The sequence below is a fragment of the Triticum dicoccoides genome, chromosome 3A (assembly GCF_002162155.2).
Source record: "Triticum dicoccoides isolate Atlit2015 ecotype Zavitan chromosome 3A, WEW_v2.0, whole genome shotgun sequence".
NCBI classification, from domain to species: domain Eukaryota; kingdom Viridiplantae; phylum Streptophyta; class Magnoliopsida; order Poales; family Poaceae; genus Triticum; species Triticum dicoccoides.
Genome location: NC_041384.1, coordinates 84,266,853 through 84,285,964, shown reverse-complemented (window position 1 = coordinate 84,285,964; position 19,112 = coordinate 84,266,853). Strand labels below are relative to the sequence as shown.

The 19,112-nt window shown below is 43.6% G+C and overlaps 1 protein-coding gene across 1 annotated transcript; it reads left to right on the top strand.

Moving 5' to 3' along the window:
* The first annotated feature begins 2,973 nt into the window (after window positions 1-2,973).
* LOC119271994 (5-epiaristolochene 1,3-dihydroxylase-like) lies at window positions 2,974-5,085 on the top strand. The gene is made up of 2 exons (XM_037553605.1): window positions 2,974-3,861; window positions 4,897-5,085. Exons 1-2 carry the CDS (start codon window positions 2,974-2,976, stop codon window positions 5,083-5,085), a joined length of 1,077 nt encoding a protein of 358 aa, XP_037409502.1.
* The last annotated feature ends 14,027 nt before the right edge of the window (window positions 5,086-19,112 follow it).

The window sequence follows — 19,112 nt, the reverse complement described above, 5'->3', positions numbered from 1 at the left end:
CAAAACCCCGACAATTTTCTTTCGAAACCCTGATACTTCCCCAGAGACTCTTTAGTTTCTATGCGAAGTGCATCAACATTTTCCCGTAACTCTCTCAAAATTTTACCACACCCTACATGGGTCATATAATGACACCATATCATTTTCAATGTTTTTTTACATCTTTTATTTAATAACAAATCATTTAGCTCATCTTAATAGGTAAGAATTCATTTAATGCTTTAAAAATAGTAAATCAACCCAAAAGTGGGTAAAGTTTCACTTGACTCGACTTATGAAATAACTTCAACGCCACACAGAAATGTGAACAAAACTCTACCCCTAAACCAATAAAACCTGACAATTACAAAAAATGTGCCAAAAAGTAGCAGCGGATGGCACCACAAAACACCCGCCACTAGAAAAGCCTTTTATTGGCGGGTACTACGCTACACATGCCACTGCTAATGTTGTTAGGTGTGGCGGGCTCTACTTTTCGCCTGCCATTGGTTGGGACATACCCTTCAACAACGTAGGCATTATCCATTTCAATCAAAACCAGATGGCCCGACCCCCTTTCATTCTGCCAAAACCCCTAGCTAGTGTCGTTGTCACTGTCATCATTTTTGGCCAGCACCGCCGTCACGTCTGTCCAGTGCTGCCGTTGATGTCATAAATCCCCATAAATGCACTCAATCTCATAATATAGCAACTGGACCTGAAAAATGTAAAATTTAAACATGTTATATGTAATGGAGTTTGTTGATTTTAAAACAAGCTACAAGGCCAATGGATGTAGCAGCAACCGTTTTGCCTCCAAGCTAACTCGTCCCTCCTTGAAACCTAGATTCTTACTTAGAGATGGTCCGGTTTATAAGCAGTCTACATGAGTAAATATGTGAAACATTCTCAAAATTCTATCACCGCCTCTTGGGGTCATATCCTGACACGATGTCAAGTTTCGTGTTTTACTGGCTTTGAATTTTCATAATTAATAAAGCACTAGGATCCATGTCGATGCTAGGCCCCTGGTGTTTGAAACCCCCTTTCTTCTATTCTATAACGCTTGAAAATAGAATATAAACCACCACTAAGATCTTTCAACCCATTCCTAACCCTATTTTAATGCATCCACAATTCAAATTTAAATTACATCAATTAAATGCTTAAAATGCACTTAAAGACTTAAATATAGCAAACAGATCCAAAAATGACAAATTTTATATATCACATGTAATGGTTGTATTGCGTGTGGAATTTTTTTAGGCCAACGGATGAAGTGACCCGACATTTTGCATGCAAACCTAACCCAAGAAGAAAGGAAGAAAAAGAAAGAGAAGAAAGTAAAGAAAACAAAATAGAAAGAAAGAAAGAGAAGAAAGCAAGCAAAGAGAACAAGAAAAGACAAGAGAAGAAAGCAAAGAAAATGCAAGAAACAAAATGGGGTTTGCCGAGTTTTCTTTGTCGGGCACTTGACAAAGGTGACCGCACCATCACTCTTCCGTCAACCATCACGATGGCGATCACATGTCACCTTGTTTGCCGAGTGCCTGTCAGTAGACATTCGACATAGGTGTGGCTTTCACGAGTGCCATTGTGTTGCTGAGTGTTTTTTGGCACCCAGCCGACAAAGATACGACTTTGCTGAGTGTTTTTCCTCTGCACTTGATTAGACGGTCCTTTCCCAAGTTCCCTGCCTAATGCACTCGGCAATCCCGCAAGAACTCGACAATCTGGTCGATTCTCGTAGCGCACGTTATGAATAGTAGTTATTTTAAACTGAGCTATGAGTTGGACACGTTGATGAACATACCACAATTTTTGGATCACATGTCCTTACATACACATCCTTACAAATAAAAATACATTCAAATCTTTGGCGGTGCCAAAGTTTTTTTCCTTCTGCATCCATCAGCGGCACGTCGTGAGCAAAACTTATTGCCGCCTCCAGGCCTGTCTGTCTCGATGAAGCAAACTTGTTTAACCTAGAAGCTTCTAGAAGAAGCAGCTCGCGTCGACGTAGACCAGAAGAGATCGATGACCATGATTTGCGTAGCAAATTGCCGCAGCGGAAAGAAGAACGGCAAAGGGATCCTGCATATACTCCAAAAATCACGAGCGTCAGCCAAATCCAAACAAATCTATGGAGACCGGAACCAACCGGATTTACGAAGATTTGCCGAAAAAACACCATCACATGACCTTTGGCGATACTAATCGCATCGATGAAACGGGGATATGACAAGAAAGACACTATTGCTACACTGGGACAATGCTGCAGCCGCCTCACCGTCTCAACCAAGATACTTCCTCCGTTCCACAATACATGACTTCTATTTATCAAAATATAGATGTATCTAGACATGTTTTAGTATATAGGTACATTCATTTTTAAACAAATAGAAGTCTAAGTATTTTGGAACGGAGGTGGTACATAGAGTACCAAAAGCACGCAACCAAGCCACCATCCAATCATGCTTTACCCACGGCGCACTCGCCACATCAGTACACGACCAAACCCCGCCACAACATGGCCCCCACGACCACTATTGAATTTTTCACTTTAAGCTTATCAAGCTTTGAGTTGAATTAACTGAAAATTTGTGACATGCTAGATATACACTATATCTACTTATTTAATCAATTTCAGATTTCATAGGAGCTTGTAAAATATATTTTCAATGATGGTTGCACGGTTACATAAAAACTTGGAATGGACCGGATATGTTTTTGCTCGGTGACTATCTCGTCCACAATCTGCATGCATACGAATTGGACGAAAGTTTGACCCTTAGCGGCCACAAACTACTCCTTCCGATTTCATAATATAGAAGTATTTTGACACTAACTTAAATGATACCATATGTCATCCCTCGCCGACCAAGGCTAGGATTCTGCCTGTCTCAGATCCAAACGTCCCGGTCCCGGTAATAGTACTTATGATGCGCCATGCTTAAGCTGAAAGCCAACAAGCTGGCTGCCTAGCTAGCTGCCATGGAAGCGTGGTTAAGCTTGTGTTTCATAGCCCTGCCCGCGGTACTAGCCCTTTGGTTTCTCAAGCTCTCCAGCGGCGAGAGCAAGCCAGGCAAGCGGCTGCCACCTGGGCCATGGACCCTGCCGATCATCGGCAGCCTCCACCACATCGTGAGCGTCCTCCCGCACCACACGATGACAGAGCTCTCTCGCCGGTACGGGCCGCTGATGCTCCTTAAGCTGGGCGAGCTCCCCACGGTGGTGGTTTCCAGCGCCGAGGCAGCTGCGCTGGTGATGAAGACGCACGACGTCGCGTTCGCAAACCGGAAGAGCAGCGTGACGCTGGACATCGCCGCCTGCGGCGGCAACGGCATCTTCTTCGCCCCCTACGGCGACCGGTGGCGCCGGATGCGCAGGATCTGCGTCACGGAGCTTCTCAGCTCCAAGTGCGTGAAGCGCATGGAGGGCGTCAGGGCGGAGGAGGTGGGCCACCTCCTCCGCTCCATCGCAGCCTCGGACGGCGCCGTCGTCAACGTCAGCGAGAAGGTGTCGGCGCTCAGCAACTCCGTCGCGTCGCGCGCATTTTTCGGCGGCAAGCTGGCGCAGCAGGACGTGTACCTGCGGGAGTTCCACCAAGTCATGGAGCTGATGGGAGGCTTCTGCCTCGTCGACCTCTTCCCGTCGTCCCGGTTGGTGCAGTGGCTGAGCAACGGCGAGCGCCGCATGAAGAAGAGCTACGGCAGCATCCGACGCATCATCGAGGACGTCATCGAGAGGCGCAAGGCTGAGCGCCTCGCCGGTGGCGCCTGCAGCACCGAAGACGAGGGCCTGCTGGACGCGCTGCTCAGGATGCAGGAGGACTCGTTAGCATCACCGCTAACCACAGACGCAATAGGCACCATCTTATTTGTGAGTATTCTTACTTTTTTTAACTCATACTCCCTCCTTTTCTAAATACTAAGTATAAGTCTTTGTAAAGATTTCATTATGGACCATATACGGATACGGATGTATATAGATGTATTTTTAATGTAAATTCAACCGTTTTGCTTCGTATATGGTTCATAGTAAAATCTCTACAAAGACTTATATTTAGAAACGGAGGAAGACCATACACACATAGTCTGCCGGTCATGCTGTTCGTTCACCTTATGTCACTTCCTCCGATTTGCTGCCCACCACCGACTTAACTTGTTTGGGGGAAACTAAACATGCAGCTATAAGATGAAATTTACTTGTAACATCTTAATTTGATAAAGTAATATTGGTCTTTACTGTTGATTTCAACTCACTAATAGTACATTTTCATCAACATATATAAAGGCAAATAGTTCTACAGATATATACAGTTTCGGTGACAAATTTAATTCTTTAATGATCCACAAATACAATCTCCATTCATAAGTATACGACTCTCTAGAAAGTGTGTAATAAAATCTTTTTTTAAGATAGTGATATTTGTGTTGGGTGGATAAAAGCAATATACTAAGAATTGTTGTGTAAAATAGTTGAAAATATACGTCCCATAATATAAGATCGTTTTGCAAGCTGTTTTAGCTTGCAAAACGATCTTATATTATTGGACGGAGGGAGTATTAGTCAAAGATACATGTTAAAGAAGTGTCAATGTTTAAAATGTCATCTATTTACAAAGAGAAGGAGTATTTCCATATTCCCATTGGTCAAATCCGAGTAAAGAAATCAAAGCTAACAAAGAATTGTATTGATTTGGTAAATGTGCATCATTGTTCCATCTTTATTGAGAATCAACTTGTCTTGCTTAAGTAACTATAGAACTTTTAGTGTCGACATAGACTAGACTATGCGTGGTGGCAATTGTTCAAAATACAATCTAGTATGTCCTATGGTATATTCGTATCAATATAGTTAATTGCCTCTATTAGCAATATGTTTAATTCTAAGAACCGCAACCATCATTTTCAGGACATACTTGGAGCTGCCACGGAAAATGGTGATGCATGTCGACATACTTGTGCCATGAAGCATCACATTGTATCTTTATGCATTAGAATAAGGGAGACACGTTGCATAGAACAACATCTTCTATCAACGTGGTCAAGCATGGATTATCATATTTTGTTCTTTGCCTTTGCAATGTTGAATAAAGCATAAATTTCGCAATAAATAAATCCAATGGTATAAATACAAGATTCACACAAAGTTGAGAACATGCATCACACACAGCTTTAGAGAGTTGAGAAAAGTTTCTGAAACGTGTTGTGCAAGGAACAATTGTGTGCGATGTAGGGGTTTATTGCACATGGTTTGTGTTTCTAAACCCTGTGGACCAGAACTATGCCCGAACATGTGCGGTAGGGGGGTCTGGCGCACATGGTCAGAAACAAGGAAACATGTGCGACTAGGTGGGCATCACACACGTCGCGGGGAGAATAACTCCGTGCGATGTAGAGGTTTCATTGAACATGCATGGTTTGTGTTTCTAAACCATGTGCAACTCAATGACCATTACAAAATGTTTTTTTCTATAATTTAGTCCATGCAATAAGAAAATTCGCTAATAATTTGAACGTAATACATATATGAAACACAACATATTTCATATTCATCAAACATATCCAACATAAACTCAAGCACCATATGAACAATGCCATATTGTTTCAAAAGCACAAAAACAAGTAATAAAACGGTAGCATTTCACACTTGAGTACAAAACCATTAATATCATCAACATCATAAATAGGTAAGAGACCCGTATTGTTTCCTCTTGGATGTGTCCAACCACTTGTGATGATCACCTGCCCCTCATTTTTATACATATTGATGGGGACTTCAAAATCAGCATCATGCTATGGGTGAAATACTTGTAAGTTCCATATCTAATCAAGAAGGTAGTGTGTCAGGTTATCCAAAGTGAACTTCAATGAGAAGTGCCAAGAAGGAGAAAAACAGATATTGTTATTTCAGTTGTTGTGCATAAGAAATAACTTGGATAGCTAGTTCATACCATCCTATATTTGACTGTTGTCTTGTGTATTGTGCAAACATAAGAGTGGAACAACTCGTCTCCTTCTCGAAATGAGCTTTCTAGTATGCTTACTTTTTGCTTGTCCACGAAGGCCTTATTGTCCCATGTACAAAAATGGTTTAACACTATCAATACCCGTGACGTTGGGAGAAACATGAAGCAGTAACTATTAGATTATTATCCACAATTGCATAGTAATGTACTATAATCCAAAGGACCAAACATATCTTGATGATAACCCTAGTTGTCATACAAAAAAATTCGAAACGTAAAAAAATGGATGAACAATTTCCTCAAATACATTTGCCGCATCGGTTTCTTGAGCTAGGGCTTGGAGTCGAAGGCCGGAGCGGGCAGTGGAGGAGCCGAAGAAGGGGATGATGACGAGGTAGCAGAGGAGGACACGTCTGGCGTAGGACGGCAGTGCCCCTGAGTGTGGCAGAAGAAGGCGGCGGTACGAGATCCCAACTTCCCGGCTGAGGGAGTCCTGGACTAAGGGGTCCTCGGGCGTCCGGCCTGTTAGCCATGGGCCGGACTGATGGGCTGTGAAGATATGAAGACCGAAGACTGCACCCGTGTCCGGATGGGACTTTCCTTGGCGTGGAAGGCAAGCTTAGCGGCCAACTATGTAGATTCCTTTCTCTGTAACCGACCTTATGTAACCCTAGATCCATCCCGTGTCTATATAAACCGGAGGGCTAGGTCCGTAGATAGGCCAAATACTCATTACCTTAGCCATACAAGCTAGATCTCTAGGGTTTAGCCATTACGATTCCGAGGTAGATCAACTCTTGTACTACTCGTATTCATCAATGTCAATCAAGCAGGACGTAGGGTATTACCTCCATAGAGAGGGCCCGAACCTGTGTAAACATCGTGTCCCCTGTCTCCTGTTACCATCGACCTTAGACGCACAGTTCGGGACCCCCTATCCAAGATCCGCCGGTTTTGACACCGACATTGGTGCTTTCATTGAGAGTTTCACTGTGCCGTTGACGACAGGATCGATGACTCGCCTCGTCCTTAAAGACAATATCACTATCAGAGGAGAACTGGCCCCAGGCCAAACCCTCCGGTTGGGCAGCTTTACCATGACCGCCCGTTCGGCCGTTAAGCCGACGATGACCTCTCGGGCCACCGAAAATCCTCTTCGTATCGACCCCAAACACTCCAAGCTGATGGATCTGGTGGAGTTTTCATCTTTAAACGAGCTCCTTGATCGTATCGCCGCCCTGGGAATCGCCACAGATTACAATCGGATCGGGCTTAAACCCGACCAAAGAGAAATCAAATATCCACCGATCACCCACCAGATTGCGGTAGTCAAGGTGCAAGACGGCGACTCTTCCCCTATACTGAAGACGGACTACGTCCAGATCACCGACCCTACAGAGCCGGATACCCACCCGCAAAAGGAGGTGACCGGCCTTCCGAACATAGAATCGGATGGCGAGCAAAGGCAACCATAAGATACTCCGGAGCCCGGACTGTTAAGTGTGGAAAAACTTCAGACTCCGGATCATCGATCGGGTCAGGGTCCAGATCCAATTCCACCCACCCACCCAGACATAAGCGCTCTCACGAGCATACAACAACAGTCTCAGGAAACGGTCCACCACTTCTGGGCCAGATTCCTCCTTGTCAAGGACAAGGTTAAAGATTGCCGCGACGAGGACGCAATATCATCGTTCCGCAACAATTGCACGAACGAAGGAATCCTCAACGCCATTAATCGCCGCCGCATACTACACTTCGCTGACTTGGCAACTATCGTATAGAAGTACAGTGCAATGGAAAGCGCTTGGAGGGATCAGGCAGCTTGTTGGGAGCCATCGAACCCAACTCAACCACTGGTCCAGGCGAAAAGGGCACATCCCCGTGATGCGCCCAGCCCAATAGCCAAGAAATACAAACCCATTACGCGGCGCGGAACCGTTCTGGAGGGATGGCTTGATGGCCCATGCAAAATACACACAACACCGGATACCATACCAACCCACAACCTTAGAGCATGTTGGATACTCCAGCAGGTAGCCAAAAGCGGCGAGGACATCCTTACCAAAAACACCCCAGAGCAACACCCTCCAGAAGACGACGACCCCAGAGTACTGACGGTCTTTGAGACATTCGCTTCAAACAATAAGCGCAAAAGGGCACTTTGCGGCCTCACCAAAGTTTGTCAAATCGCCATAGTAAACCCTTGGAACGACACGGCTATAACCTTTAATGCCGGCGACGAACCAAAATACAGGACAGCCCGAGCACCAGCCGTTTTAGTCCTCAGTCCCATCGTGGATGGCTTTCGACTCACCAAGGTCCTCATGGACGGTGGCAGCGGACTAAACCTCATCTATGAGGATACACTCCACAAAATGGAAATAGATAGGAGCCGCATCAAGCAAAGCAGCACGACCTTCCAAGGAATCATTCCCAGTCGGGAGGCGCGGTGTGCGGGAAAAATCACACTTGATGTGGTATTCGGCACGCCGGAGAATTATCGGTCTGAAGAAATCACCTTGCAAGTGGCTCCTTTCAGCAGCGTATACCACGCCCTGTTGGGGCAGGATTCTTTTTCATGCTTCCAAGCTATACCTCATTACAGGTATATGAAGCTCAAAATGCCCGGACCAAATGACATAATCACTCTTATCAGTGATCCGGACATAGCACTCTGTGCCGAAAACAAAACCGCATCCCTGGCCCTTGAGGCATTATCTGAAGGCCTCATGGCCGAAGAATTAACCGCACTGCGCTCCACGGTGGATAGGAACGATGTGATCTTAGACAAACGACCCAAATCCACCTCCTTCAAACCGGTGGAAGAGATAGTCAAATTCCAGGTCCACCCAACGGACCCCAAGAAGACATCATCTATTGGAGCACAACTAGACCCAATGATGGACGCCGCACTAAGGGATTTCCTTCGCGAAAACTGGGATATATTCGCCTGGCACCCTTCTGACATGCGTGGAATCCCACGTGAGCTGGCCGAACATAGCCTTAATATCTTAAAGGGATACAAACCAATCAAACAAGCACTGCAGCGCTTTTCCGAGCCCAAACGCCAAGCTATGGGGGGGAGCTGGCCAACTAATTGAGGTCGGATTCATCAGAGAAATAAAACATCCGGACTGGCTGCAAACCTGGTGATGGTACCAAAGAAGGACAAATCCTGGCGGTTGTGCGTCGATTTTAAAGACCTCAATAAGGCTCGCCCTAAGGATCCCTTCCCCCTCCCCCACATTGATCAAATCATCGACGCTACCGCAGGACACGACTCACAGTGCTTCCTTGATGCATATTCCGGATACCATCAAATCAAAATGAAGGACTCTGATCAAGCTACAACAACATTCATTACCCCATATGGGTCATTCTGCTTCAACACCATGCCCTTCGGGCTCTACTACCTCTTGAGCACTGTGTTGGTTTCCCTTGGAGAGGAAAGGGTGGTGCAGTAAAGCAGCGTAAGTATTTCCCTCAGTTTTTGAGAACCAAGGTATCAATCCAGTAGGAGACCACATGCGAGTCACCTCGTACCTACACAAACAAATAAGAACCTCGCAACCAACGCGATAAAGGGGTTGTCAATCCCTTCACGGCCACTTGCAAGAGTGAGATCTGATAGAGATGATAATAGTAAGATAAAGATTTTTAGTATTTTTATGATATAGATTGAAAGTAAAGATTGCAAAATAAAGTAGATTGGAAACTTGTATGATGGAAAATAGACCCGGGGGCCATAGGTTTCACTAGTGGCTTCTCTCAAGATAGCATAAGTATTACGATGGGTGAACAAATTACTGTCGAGCAATTGATAGAAAAGCGAATAATTATGAGAATATCTAGGCATGATCATGTATATAGGCATCACGTCCGAGACAAGTAGACCGAAACGATTATGCATCTACTACTATTACTCCACACATCGACCGCTATCCAGCATGCATCTAGAGTATTAAGTTCATAAGAACAGAGTAACGCCTTGAGCAAGATGACATGATGTAGAGGGATAAACTCATGCAATATGAGGTAAACCCCATCTTTTTATCCTCGATGGCAACAATACAATACATGTCGTTTCCCTTTCTGTCACTGGGATCGAGCACCGCAAGATTGAACCCAAAGCTAAGGACTTCTCCCATTGCAAGAAAGATCAATCTAGTAGGCCAAACCAAACTGATAATTCGAAGAGACTTGCAAAGATAAACCAATCATACATAAAAGAATTCAGAGAAGATTCAAATATTTTTCATAGATAGACTTGATCATAAACCCACAATTCATCGGATCTCGACAAACACACCGCAAAAGAAGATTACATCGAATAGATCTCCAAGAGAATCGAGGAGAACTTTGTATTGAGATCCAAAGAGAAAGAATAAGCCATCTTGCTACTAGCTATGGACCCGGAGGTCTGAGGTAAACTACTCACACATCATCGGAGGGGCCATGGAGTTGATGTAGAGGCCCTCCGTGATCAATGCCCCCTCTGGCGGAGCTCCGGAAAAAGCCCCAAGATGGGATCTCTTGGGTACAGAAGGTTGCGGCGGTGGAAATAGGGTTTCGTGGTGCTCCTGGATGTTTGCGGGGTATATGGATATATATAGGAGGAAGATGTAGGTCGGTGGAGCAACGAGGGGCCCACGAGGGTGGAGGGCGCGCTCAGGGGGGTAGGCGCGCCCCCTGCCTCGTGGCCGCCTCGTTGATTGCTTGACGTCCACTCCAAGTCCTCTGGATCATGTTTGTTCCAAAAATCACGTTCCCGAAGGTTTCATTCCGTTTGGACTCCGTTTGATATTCCTTTTCTATGAAACACTGAAATAGGCAAAAAAGCAGCAATTTAGGCTGGGCATTCGGTTAATAGGTTAGTCCCAAAAATAATATAAAATTGTAAAATAAAGCCCATTAACATCCAAAACAGATAATATAATAGAATGGAACAATCAAAAATTATAGATACGTTGGAGACGTATCAGCATCCCCAAGCTTAATTCCTGCTCATCCTCGAGTAGGTAAATGATAAAAACAGAATTTTTGATGTGGAATTCTTCAATGTATTTTCCTCTATTGTGGTATGAATGTTCAGATCCGAAAGATTCAAGATGAAAGTTTATTGTTGACATAAAAATAGTAATACTCCAAGTATGCTAAGCAAGCAATTATGTCTTATCAAAATACCATAGCCAAAGAAAACTTATCCCTACAAAGTCATATAGTTTGGCCATGCTTCATTTTCTTCACACAAAATGCTCCCATCATGCACAACCCCGATGACAAGCCAAGCAATTGTTTCATACTTAGCCTTTTCAAACTCTTTCAACTTTCACGCAATATATGAGCGATAGCCATGGACATAGCACTATGGGTGGACTAGAATATGATGATTGAGGTTGTGTGAGAAACAAAAAGGGAGAAAGTCTCACATTGACGTGGATAATCAATGGGCTATGGAGATGCCCACCGATTGATGTCAATGAAAGGAGTAGGGATTGCCATGCAACGGATGCACTAGAGCTATAAATATATGAAAGCTCATCAATGAAACTCAGTGGGTGTGCATCCAACTCGCTTGCTCACGAAGACCTAGGGCATTTGAGGAAGCCCATCATTGGAATATACAAGCCAAGTCCTATAATGAAAAATTCCCACTAGTATATGAAAGTGACAAAACAAGAGACTCTCTATCATGAAGATCATGGTGCTACTTTCAAGCACAAGTGTGGAAAAAGGATAGTAACATTGTCCCTTCTCTCTTTTTCTCTCATTTTTTTATTTGGTCCTTCTTTTCTTTTGTTTTGGCCTCTTTTATTTCTTTCTTTTTTATTTTTCGTCCGGAGTCTCATCCCGACTTGTGGGGGAATCATAGTCTCCATCATCCTTTCCTCACATGGGACAATGCTCTAATAATGATCATCACACTTTTATTTTCTTACAACTCAAGAATTACAACTCGATACTTAGAACAAAATATGACTCTATGTGAATGCCTCCGGCGGTGTACCGGGATGATCATGCAAAGCAATATGACAATGATGATGCGTGTGATAATAAATGGAACGGTGGAAAGTTGCATAGCAATATATCTCGGAATGGCTATGGAAATGCCATAATAGGTAGGTATGGTGGCTGTTTTGAGGAAGATATAAGGAGGCTTATGTGTGATAGAGTGTATCATATCACGGGGTTTGCATTGGATGCACCGGCGAAGTTTGCACCAACTCTCAAGGTGAGAAAGGGCAATGCACGGTACCGAAGAGGCTAGCAATGGTGGAAGGGTGAGAGTGCGTATAATACATGGACTCAACATTAGTCATAAAGAATGCACATACTTATTGCAAAAATCTACAAGTCATCAAAACCAAGCACTATGTGCATGCTCCTAGCGGGATAGATTGGTAGGAAAAGACCATCGCTCGTCCCCGACCGCCACTCATAAGGAAAGCAATCAAAGAACACCCCATGCTTCAAATTTGTCACATAACATTCACCATACGTGCATGCTACGGGACTTGCCAACTTCAATACAAGTATTCATCAATTTCACAATTACTCAACTAGCTCACTTCTAATATTACCACCTTTATATCTCAAAACCATCTATCAAGCATCCAACTTCTCTTAGCATTTAAAATTTATAACCAAAGTGAATTACCATGATGTTCTAAAGGACTCTCAAAATGATATAAGTGAAGCATGAGAGATCAATTATTTCTATAAAACAAAACCACCACCGTGATCTAAAAGATATAAGCGAAGCACTAGAGCAAAAACTATATAGCTCAAAATATATAAGTGAAGCACATAGAGTATTCTAATAAATTCCAATTCATGTGTGTCTCTCCCAAAAGGTGTGTACAGAAAGGATGATTGTGGTAAACTAAAAGGCAAAGACTCAAATCATACAAGGCGCTCCAAGCAAAACACATATCATGTGGCGAATAAAAATATAGGTCCAAGTAAAGTTGCCGATAGACGAAGACGAAAGAGGGGATGCCTTCCGGGGCATCCCCAAGCTTAGGATTTTTGGTGTCCTTGGATTTTACCTTGGGGTGCCTTGGGAATCCCCAATCTTAGTCTCTTGCCACTCCTTGTTCCATAATCCATCAAATCCTTACCCAAAACTTGAAAACTTCACAACACAAAACTTAAAAGAAAATCTTCGTGAGCTCCGTTAGTAAAAGAAAACAAACCACCACTTCAAGGTACTGTAATGAACTCATTCTTAATTTATATTGGTGTTAAACCTACTGTATTCCAACTTTTATATAGTTCATAAACTCTATTACTAGCCATAGATTCATCAAAATAAGCAAACAACACACAAAAACAGAATCTGTCAAAAACAGAACAGTCTGTAGTAGTCTGTAGGTTTCGAATACTTATGGAACCCCAAAAATTCTAAAAAAAATTCTGGACGTGAGGAATTTATATATTAATCATCTGCAAAAATAATGAACTAAATATCACTCTCCAATAAAAAATGGCATCAATTATCGCGAGCGCTAAAGTTTCTGTTTTTTACAGCAAGATCAAAAAGACTTTCCCCAAGTCTTCCCAACGGTTCTACTTGGCACAAACACTAAGTAAACACAAAAACCACAACCAAAACAGAGGCTAGGTAAATTATTTATTACTAAATAGGATCAAAAAGCAAGAAACAACAATAAAATTGGGTTGCCTCCCAACAAGCGCTATCGTTTAACGCCCCTAGCTAGGCATAATATTTCAACGATGCTCACATGAAAGATAATTATTGAAACACAAAGAGAGCATCATGAAACATGTGACAAACAAATCTAAGTCTAACATACTTCCTATGCATAGGCATCTTATAGGCAAACAAATTATCAAGGCAAGCAAAAACTATCATATGGAAGGAAGCGGAAAGAAACAATAGCAATCTCAACATCACGAGAGGTAATTTAGTAACATGAAAATTTCTACAATCATATTTTCCTCTCTCATAATAATTACATGTGGTATCATAAGAAAATTCAACAAAATAGCTATCACATAAAATATTTTCAATGCGATCCACATGCATGCAAAGTTGACACTCTTCTAAAATAGTGGGATTAACATTAACTAAAGTCATGATCTCTCCAAACCCACTTTTATCAAAAATTTCATAAGATTGAACATTCTCCAAATGTATGGGATCTAAAGTTGACACTCTTCCAAACCCACTCTCAATAATATTGCAAACACCATTATCAATCTCAAATTCATCATGGGGCTTAAATAAATTTTCAAGATCAAAAGAAGAATCACCCCAATCATGATCATTGCAACAAATAGTAGTCATAGCAAAACTAGCATCCCCAAGCTTGAGGTTTTGCATATCATTGACACAATTGAGATTAAGAGAATTTATGATAACATCATCGCAATGATGCTTTTCATCGAACGAACTATCGAGTATGGGTGCAATAGCAATGATCTCACGTTTAACATAAGGAACTATAGCAAACTCATCTTCATAAATATTGGCATCATGGCCACAAGAATAGCAAGCATCATGTTCATCAAGGGATATTTCAATCAAATCATCGAAATCATAATTATCTATAGATTCATGCATATCATTATTTTCTTTGGAAGCAACGGTCATTCTTTCAATAAATTCTTTGACATAGACATTATGAGCATAGTTTTCATAGCAATATTTAAGTATGTCAAAATTTTCAGATTCATAGAGAGTAATGTCATACTTTTCAATCAAAGAAGCAACTTCATAAGCACCCTTAAAAGCAACAAATTCTTCAATTTGTTCGATACCGTAGTAACTATAAACAACCTTTGCATAAGAAGATAAGGTTTCATTATCATTAAACTCACATAGGTAGGGGAGGTGTTTTTTAGGGTTCTTAGAGCAACAAGTAAAATCACAAATTTCACAAAGATTCCAAGCATAACATAGCAATCTGTTTATTTGATCCCATAAGAGTCTTCCTTTTTCAGACAAGCGGTGACGCACAAAATGAGCATGCTCATCTAAAGATTTCCCATCAACTAGGCTAGTTGGGGTTTCAGCACGAGTGCATAAGGATCGAAGATGATCCAAGTAGAACACTTTAAGTGGATCCATATCAATAGATTTTTAGCAAGCAAAGATGCAAGCAAATAGAAGGCACATGGAAACACAAACAAGGATACATATGGGAAGAAGGCGAATGAAAAAGGGCGAATAAAACGGCAAAGGTGAAGTGGGGGAGAGGAAAACGAGAGGCAAATGGCAAATAATGTAATGCGAGGGGTAAGAGTTTGTGATGGGTACTTGGTATGTCTTGACTTGGCGTAGATCTCCCCGGCAATGGCGCCAGAAATCCTTCTTGCTACCTCTTGAGCACTGCATTGGTTTTCCCTTGAAGAGGAAAGGGTGGTGCAGTAAAGCAGCGTAAGTATTTCCCTTAGTTTTTAAGAACCAAGGTATCAATCCAGTAGGAGACCACACGCGAGTCACCTGTACCTACACAAACAAATAAGAACCTCGCAACCAATGCGACAAAGGGGTTGTCAATCCCTTCACGGCCACTTGCAAGAGTGAGATCTGATAGAGATGGTAATAATAAGATAAATAATTTTGGTATTTTCATGATATAGATTGAAAGTAAAGATTGCAAAATAAAGTAGATTGGAAACTTGTATGATGGAAAATAGATCCGGGGGCCATAGGTTTCACTAGTGGCTTCTCTCAAGATAGCATAAGTATTACGATGGGTGAACAAATTACTGTTGAGCAATTGATAGAAAAGCGAATAATTATGAGAATATCTAGGCATGATCATGTATATAGGCATCATGCCCGAGACAAGTAGACCGAAACGATTCTGCATCTACTACTATTACTCCACACATCAACTGCTATCTAGCATGCATCTGGAGTATTAAGTTCATAAGAACAGAGTACCGCCTTAAGCAAGATGACATGATGTAGAGGGATAAACTCATGCAATATGATGTAAACCCCATCTTTTTATCCTCGATGGCAACAATACAATACGTGTCGTTTCCCTTTCTGTCACTGGGGTCGAGCACCGCAAGATTGAACCCAAAGCTAAGCACTTCTCCCATTGCAAGAAAGATCAATCTAGTAGGACGAATCAAACTGATAATTCGAAGAGACTTGCAAAGATAAACCAATCATACATAAAAGAATTCAGAGAAGATTCAAATATTGTTCATAGATAGACTTGATCATAAACCCACAATTAATCGGATCTCGACAAACACACCGCAAAAGAAGATTACATCGAATAGATCTCCAAGAGAATCGAGGAGAACTTTGTATTGAGATCCAAAGAGAGAGAAGAAGCCATCTAGCTACTATCTATGGACCCGAAGGTCTGAGGTAAACTACTCACACATCATCGAAGGGGCCATGGAGTTGATGTAGAGGCCCTCCGTGATCAATGCCCCCTCCGACGGAGCTCCGGAAAAGGCCCAAGATGGGATCTCTTGGGTACAGAAGGTTGTGGTGCTGGAAATAGGGTTTCATGGTGCTCCTGGATGTTTGCGGGGTATATGGATATATATAGGATGAAGAAGTAGGTCGATGGAGCAACAAGGGGCCCATGAGGGTGGAGGGTGCGCCCAGGGGGTAGGCACGCCCCCCTGCCTCGTGGCTGCCTCGTTGCTTGCTTGATGTCCACTCCAAGTCCTCTGGATCACGTTTGTTCCAAAAATCACGTTCCCGAAGGTTTCATTCCATTTGGACTCCGTTTGATATTCCTTTTCTACGAAACACTAAAATAGGCAAAAAATAGCAATTTGGGCTGGGCTTGCGGTTAATAGGTTAGTCGCAAAAATAATATAAAAGTGTAAAATAAAGCCCATTAACTTCCAAAACAGATAATATAATAGCATGGAACAATCAAAAATTATAGATACGTTGGAGACGTATCAGGCTCAAGAACGCCGGCGCCACATACCAACGCATGATTCAAACATGCCTGGAGAAACAGATCGGCAAGACAGTTGAAGCTTATGTAGACGATGTCGTCATCAAAACTAGGCACATCGAAACACTAATAGATGATTTACGTCTCACATTTGATAACCTCTGCGCGTATGACATTAAGCTCAATCCGGAAAAGTGTGTTTTTGGTGTCCCCTCTAGAAAACTGTTGGGCTCCATCGTTTACAACAGAGGAATTGAAGCAAATCCAGCCAAATTCCGAGCTCTGTCACAATTGGCTATGCCAGCAGACCTTAAACAAGTCCAAAAGATCGCAGGTTGCGTGGCAGCTCTAAGCCTCTTTATCTCCAAATTTGGAGGAAAGGCACTGCCACTCTATCGCCTTCTACGGCGAACAGACCACTTCGAGTGGACGGACGCGGCAACAGCCGAGCTGGAGGAAATAAAAACCCTTCTTGCGAGCAACCCAATCCTAGCCGCGCCAAACGTCGGTGAACCGATGTTATTATACATATCGGCAACACATCAGGTGGTGAGCACCGTGCTCGTCGTTGAACGAGAACATGACTGACACAAATTCCCGCTTCAGAAGCCAGTATACTGCGTATCCATTGTCCTTACACCATGCAAATCCCGGTACCCCCATTATCAAAAGATAGCATATGCGGTCTTCATGGCATCCCGAAAGCTCCGTCACTACTTCCAGGAGTGCTCGATCACGGTGGCTTCCGAAGTACCACTCAATGACATTATAAACAACCGCGATGCCACGGGCCGGATTGCCAAATGGGCCATTGAACTCCTTCCATTTGATATTACATACAAACCACGTCGAGCTATTAAATCCCAAGTACTAGTTGACTTCGTCGCTGAATGGACAGAGGCCGAACTCCCTAAAGAGTACGGCGCATATTCCAATTGGGTTATGTATTTCGATGGCTCCAAAATGCTGGCAGGGCTAGGTGGGCGTCATTTTAACGTCACCTACTGGAGACGTTGTTCAGTACATACTCCAAATACTATACACAGACTCCAACAATGCAGCCGAATACGAGGCCTTGTTGCATGGTCTTTGGATGCCTGTCTCCATGGGCATACAATGCCTAGAAGTGTGCCGGGACTCAAACCTTGCAATATCTCAAATCAATGGAGACTTCGACACCAAAGATCCGAAAATGGCAGCTTATCGTAATGGCGTCATAAACACTATCGGAACAGGGCTCGATGCCGATGGCCAAAAGTATGCTAACGGCCACCGTCGGCCTATTCTAGACTATGCCGACAGCTGGCCCAGGCCGTCGGCGTACAACGGCCGTCGAGCTATCCCAGTATACGTCGACGGCCCCCGTCGGCATAGACCAATCTATGCCTACAGCCGCCGTCGGCATATATAGGCTGTCGGCAAAGCTGCGGGCCCGGCGACCATGCCCGTGACAGGCGGCTAACGGCGTCAGATCTATGCCGATAGAGGGGACGGGCGGCCGTTGGCATAGATATGAACGCCACATCATCGACCCAAAGCGCACCGACCAAGGCCTATGCCGACGGCTGCCGTCGGCATAGATGACACGTCATCTATCCGCACCGTGCCGGCCATTTTCCCTGGCCGCAACTATTGCCGTCGGCATATATATATATTTTTTCTTTTTTTCATAGCTATATTTTATGTTTTCTTACATATTATTATTTGACTAACTTACATATAGCATAATATAAGCATACATACATTATTTTTGGTTCTATACGAAGGGGTGTGACCCCCCTCACGGACGGTGCCGCCGCTGGCCGACACCTGGAGTGGGGAACAGCCGCATCCGGTCTATATATAGGAAGGGGACTTTGCTCCCACGTGTTTATATATATATCGGATGACCTACCACAACCGGGTGGTGTTGTGGCATGCCCGAAGAGAAGGCACGGGTCTCCGGGACATGGCCCCCCTCACGGACAGCACCGCCGTCGGCACCTGGAGGGGAGAAACGGACGCGTCGGGTCTACACGGAGGGGATGTAGCTGTCGGTTTGGCCCGGGTGTTGCTTCCAAGTGTCCCTCTGAGCTGACCTGACACAACCGGGTGGAGAGGTCCACTGTTCAAAGCCCATACGTGGAAAGTCAAAGGGCTAGATCTCATGGTCAACTGCTCCAGGGTTAGGCGGGACGGGGGCCCTGGGGGGTCGGGTAGCAATGCCACCGAAGCATCGCACCGACCCCTCATACATGCTGGGTGGTGTT

Excerpts from the sequence above, each read along its gene's own strand:
- LOC119271994 (XM_037553605.1), top strand. The coding sequence starts at position 2,974 with ATGGAAGCGTGGTTAAGCTTGTGTTTCATAGCCCTGCCCGCGGTACTA. Across the intron at positions 3,862-4,896 it reads CAATAGGCACCATCTTATTT|GACATACTTGGAGCTGCCAC; the intron begins GTGAGTATTCTT and ends CATCATTTTCAG.